Here is a 6,000-nt window from a genome sequence, read left to right on the forward strand (position 1 = left end):
TGGGATATTTCCAACCATTTGGAGGATTACAATCATTAAAAAAAATTATTTTGTTAAAAAATACATTTAGGGTGTTGAGCAGATATTGAGGAAGAATATTCACCGTTGTACTGGGAATAAGGATACTTTAGTATTTAACGGCAAAGCAAAAGGAAGATAGTATGTATTTCATATGGACATTACAAGGTACGCTTCGAAAAAAAAATCTTTGCGTGAATTAAATTTGAGTGATAACATACTGAGAACGCTTTTCGAGAATGTTTACTTAATTATAAGAAATAAATAATACCTCGTTTCAATATTCTGCTTTCAATGGATAGCAAAACCAATCCATTTTAAAAGTTCATTAAAACAAGCTTTACGAGGCCAAAATTAAAATTCTGATGTCGATATTACCGTTATCGAGCAGACAGTTGGATGTAAACAAATGAAATATCTAATCCTTAGGCAATATAATAAATCCTTACGGAGGAAATAAAAATTGCAAAATATCATCACAAAATTGAGGCTTCCCAGCCATTAAAAAAACGTTCCTGATAATTATAATAAAAGATAACAACATTAAAGTGGATAAATAAACCCCTAAAAATTTGGAAGGAATTTAAAATATAATCCATGTCTTCAGAATACAACAGCGGGTAAGAATTAATCGAATTTATGATATAAGGAGTCGGGATTCCATTCGGAGTTCACAGATTTTAAAATATATCACGGCTTGAGAACATATTTATAAGTGACCACATTTATCTAAATGCGACGCGACAGTGAGTAGCGGGACTATTGTAAAAAAAACATTGAGGGTAAAAAGGACGCGAAGATGATCAAGAGCGGTCACGTGGCTGCCGGCCGGCCCCAAAAATGCCAACGGTCGCCTCAACAAGGGAGACGAGGACTTTACGGGCAAATGGGGATCAGTTAACCAGCTCCTTGACGTCGACTTATTATTTTTAGCATTAAAAAAATCTTCCCCGCTCCTCTTGTGAAAGCAATGCCTTCATAATGTCAACAAAAATAAGCTCATCCAAAACCAATTAACCAGCTCCCATGGTATTAAAAGTTCATTTCATCAGAGTTCCCAACGTTACAGGCACATTAAATCAGTAATATTGCATGTATGACGGGCGTAATAACTATTAAATCAGCATATATACAATTCAGTGGAAATACGATGTCTCTCGATAAAGACAGTGAATAAATGAATTAATGTATTGACAAGAATATTTTTCACCGTTGGGTCACAAGGAATTCAATACACTGTGTGAAACACCAATATTGTCAGCGGATGAGGACTACATAGGAGAAACGGGAAGATAGAAGATAAACATGGATATGGATTTTGAGTGATAATGAGCTGGTAAATATGAGTATAAGCACTGAGAAAGGAAAATTTATTCCAGTGGAGAGGAAGGCAAACAGGCAATATTTACTAAAGCATTTGTCTCTAACGTTTTGTTTAGACATGATTTCATGCCACCAACATATAAAATAATATATCACAACTTAACTAGCCCTCATCCTAAGAGAGAAAACCCGAGTGTTATTCAAAAGCTTCAGAGAGGTCATTTATGCTATGCCTTAACCGGTCACAAGGTCATCCAAGGAGAATACGTGAGCGCGGAAAATTCAATTCCTTCAAAAGCAACGACCCGACCACGGCACAGGGAGTAAGGAAATAAAGCAATGACTATTTGTCATGCATGGCTGATTCATGATACTCGGAATAAAAATCAACTTTGGCTTCTGAAACTAAGAAACATTGTGTTCAGGAGGACAAATATTACGTGACACTCCCACGTGGGTGGAGAAAAAAGCGGGCGGCGAGGGCATGATGCGGCGACGGCCTAAAGGGAAAACGTGACATAACCGCATGCGCCCCGGAGACCGTTGTCAACGTAAACAACACAAATATGCTCGGGGGAACATGTGAATCGCAGCATGTTCCACCGCCGGCGTCTGGATGGCGAAGGGGAGAATGCGAGAAACGAAGGAAACGTTCGGGCTTGCGAGGCTGAGCAGACGTCCGCGGGTCGCAATTTAAGCGAGTATTAAGTGAAGACTACTCACTTTTGAGGGACTTCTTGTCCTCGGGTGCGCTGATGGTGTCCATGTTGCTGGCAAGCGTGCTTTCACTCCCAGGGGCACCACGGACGGTCTGCCTGGAGCAAGTGATACCTCAAGGTGACTCCTACTCCCGCCATAATCGATCGAAGGTGGCGTGTACGCATGCGCGCGCGCCTGCTCCTTCCGCTGGGCCCCTCGTAGCGGGGGGCGCGGGGGCCTGGGGTGCGGGGGTGGGGGACGTGATATTTTGGGGTCCACGGAGCGCGGACCCACGCGGGGGCGTGTGGGAAGGGGTATACTCTCGGCTTCCATTGAACACGCGGTCACGACCCCTCTCGCCCGCCCCAATTCACATGAGCGGAGAGTGGACGCCCGCCTCATTCGAAAATTGGCCGTGAATTGGGGAATCAAGTTATTTGAAAAGTGTCCTAAGATTAATACTCACGTGGAAACACCAGGAGTGGCTCGAAATCTTCACCGAGGCTTGTGAATATCCCACCCGGACATGATCTAGGAGTAGAGGTCATGTTCGCAAGGTCGACGGGGTTGGTCCGAAAAATGCATTCCTCGGTAGTTATCCAAGTTCCGGGGTAGATTGCATTTTCCTGTAAATAGTTGCATTTATAAAGACTATCGGAAAATCTTCCGCGATCGTGATTTGAATAATAATCAAAGGAAGAATACTAGAGAAAGTTTATAAAAAATAGCAATACTCACCCGAGCCAGACAAGTACTAACATGGGAACAAATTTTTATGCAAGTGTAAAGCAATTATTTCTGGTAGAGTAAGTCTTATTTACAAGGTGGAAAGCTTTGAAACATTCAATACTAAAATTGTAAGGACATTCAAGCGATAACTAGCGATCCACATTTTGATAAAACACCGAAGATGAGTATAATAAAAAGATATTTCTCACAGAAGAATTAGAATTGTAGTAAATACACGAGGAGGCCATGCTCTGACAAGGCTGACAAATATTGTCAAAAGGAAAAAATGTCTCGACTAGTGTATCGCGATTAGTACTGTCAGGGCCAACCTTTATTTCCCGGGAAGAAAGTGATACGTAACTTTAACTAACATAATGAATGTTGTCTAAAAATGCCTTATTGGGAAACTTGCCAAAAATAGTGGAATTTAGTTATTCAAAAAGTGTCCCAAGATAAATAATCACGTGGAAACATCATATTTGATTCCACCGTGGTTCTTAAAAACTCCTCCTGGGGCCGCATTCTGTATTTCGTCGGTACCGCACCGATCGGTTTCCCTTTCAAGCCTACCGACTGGACATCATTCCGTACCGACAATGGTTTCCGTACCGACGACGGCACTTTCAGCGATTCTGTAAGGTGGTCGGTTTCAAACCAGTCATCTAACGTGTCTCCACCAATGAAAGAAGGGTAAAAACAAGTGAAGACTCATTGGCACAGTTTGTTGTCGTCGTTTTAAATCTTTTTATTTGCATAAATTACGACTTATTGTTAGATTAAGATAGTCGATATTGGATAAGTTGTTAACAATGCTTATATAATGTGTGGTAGTAATGCTGTACCTACAGAATCGAAGGAAACAATATTACAACGTCACAATATAGTTTGTGTGATGGAGATTATTGTTGCTGGAATGAATTATTGAAACTATCCTTGAGATCGTAGTTTCTTTTTATTAATATTGGTTCCGTATAATGCTATTTATTCATGATTTGGTAATATTGTTGTCATTAAGTAAGTTCCGTCTAAATGTTATCAACGGAAGGTTATGCCATTGGCACCGTAGCAGACGAAAATAACATACCATGGAACGTGAACGTAGGATTCAAATGCAAATGTAAATGTCATATTAGAGGAACAAGTTAGGAAATTGCTTTAAGAATATGGAGCTAGGTGTAATTAAAAGAAGTGTAATGACGAGGAAGTAAATAAATTGCGATTGAGTGAAATACATGTGTACAAGTTGCGCATTCCAAGTGAGAGAAAATGATATAATATAGCGGCAAACCTCATCTTTTATCGTCAATGGAATCAATGGCTGACAATAAAATGAAATATAGTTGCCCATTACAAATGAAAGAAACTGATACCGTTGCGACAAACTACAGATTTACATAAAAAGATCTTATTTCTATGTTGAGAGAAAAGCCAAATGATGATTGAGTGAAATAATAGTTTCCAAGTAAATTGAGTGAAATAATAGTTGCCTATTCAGAGTGAGATAAAGTGATAACATTGCGGCAAAACTCACATTTAATCAAAAATAGCTTATTTATGTCAAAGGAACAAATAAATGATGATAGAGTGAAATAAATCCTAGTACAAGCGAGTGAAAGTGGTAACATAAATGAGAGAAAGTCATTATATGATGGCAAACCTCATATTTATTAACCAATATCTTATATTTCTGTCAAGGTAATTAATATAGATGATGACACAGTGAATTATATAGTGGCCTATTCGAAGGGGGAGAAAAAAATAACATTGCAGCAAACCTCATTATTTACTCGGTGATGAGGTAAAAACAAAATAAAACGTACAATGCGCACCCACGCATGAAACCCACTGGTTGGTGGCCGTACCGGCACCTTTTTGCTGTCGGTACGGCTACCGACGATCTCCATCCTAACGTCGGTGCCGCACCGATCGGGTTCGTGCAGAATGGAACCACTGCTTGCCGGGAGTCGGTGGTGCGGCACCGACGTGAGGAGGAAACGTAAAATATGTAATAAAACCATACAGAAAACATAAATTCACAAATTCACATAAGAATATGATAATATTCGAAGAAAGTTTAAGATATATGATTGATTCGAAGTCTATCGCGAGTTAATAACTAACCGTCAATAGACTTCTTTCATTGAGAATAAGTTACTCGGTGAGCATTAGTGAAAGTGTCCATCATCAGCCTTCCTTTCTCTTTCTACATGCAAGCGGAAGCGTGCCAAAATTGACGCTCAGATGCCCGTGGCCGTTGGCGACAAGTACACCACGTGGGATAGGGTACTGCTAACATTGCCGACTCTAAGTAGTTTAAATTACTTTTAACGGCCAAAGAAAGGATGACCGAATCGTGATGGATGGCAGAGGTCTTATGAGAATGGCCCAAACAAGATCAGCTGGACAATCGGGCCTTGAAATGCGGGACGAATATGAAAAACAACGACCTCTGGTGAATAGAATAGCGGTGACGTACGAGCATTTCTTACACTGAGCCCTTGTACTTACCAGAGATGATATATCCAGAATCGATGACAGTTTTTGAGAGGGATTGAGTGAAGCGTTAGGTAATTGCTCATCTACATTTACATCAGCATACTACCCCGCAAGCTGCCTCAATAGGCGTGTGGCGGGGAATGTTAGGACACCAGCCGTTTACTCATGGAAAGGAAATTCTTCAACGAAATTACGCCTAGCATTTTTTAAAGTCTTTTATCGCTGGGGGAAAAACGAATTCCCATATCTATCCGTTCGGCTACGTACCTCTCTTAATGTCTCGTTTCTGCCATACCTGGAAATGTATTGGGTTTCTAGTATGATGTGTTCCGTGTCGTTCTTCAATATATCCATTCTCATTGCACCAGCAATATAAACCTAGTTAGAAGCCTCCGAGTCTCTCGCGGCTCTTGTTGAAGTAGAGGACTGAAGCATTGAGTCGTGTTGAAACACGAATTTCTACGGTGAATGAAAAAAAGTAAGGGAAACATGACTGCTCATTTTATAAGAGAAATAATATATTTCAAAGAAACAATTAAGATATTTAAGAATGGATGAGGGAGCGTGGAAGCTTAGTGGGTGGCTTGCTTGGCATCTGACCGGAGGGTTCCCCGTTCGAATTCCGGATTAAGCCTTCGGACTCTCCCAAAGAAAGATCCTAGAAGTTCAAGGTGGTCCAGGGAGAGTAGTTAGTAGTTGTATGTGCGAAAACCAGGGCTGGGCGAAATACAGGCC

At 40.6% G+C, this 6,000-nt stretch overlaps 1 protein-coding gene across 1 annotated transcript in view; it reads right to left on the reverse strand.

Annotated features, from left to right (window-relative positions):
• Window positions 1-2,184, reverse strand: part of LOC124170779 (putative inorganic phosphate cotransporter) — a 172,025-nt gene extending 169,841 nt beyond the window's left edge. Inside the window, exon 1 of the mRNA XM_046549736.1 lies at window positions 2,065-2,184. Within this exon, the coding sequence (XP_046405692.1) occupies window positions 2,065-2,107 (43 nt within the window). The 5' untranslated portion in view covers window positions 2,108-2,184. The remainder of the gene's footprint in view (window positions 1-2,064) is intronic.
• Between the last annotated feature and the right edge of the window lie 3,816 nt (window positions 2,185-6,000).

This window comes from Ischnura elegans, chromosome X (genome assembly GCF_921293095.1).
Source record: "Ischnura elegans chromosome X, ioIscEleg1.1, whole genome shotgun sequence".
Taxonomy (NCBI): domain Eukaryota; kingdom Metazoa; phylum Arthropoda; class Insecta; order Odonata; family Coenagrionidae; genus Ischnura; species Ischnura elegans.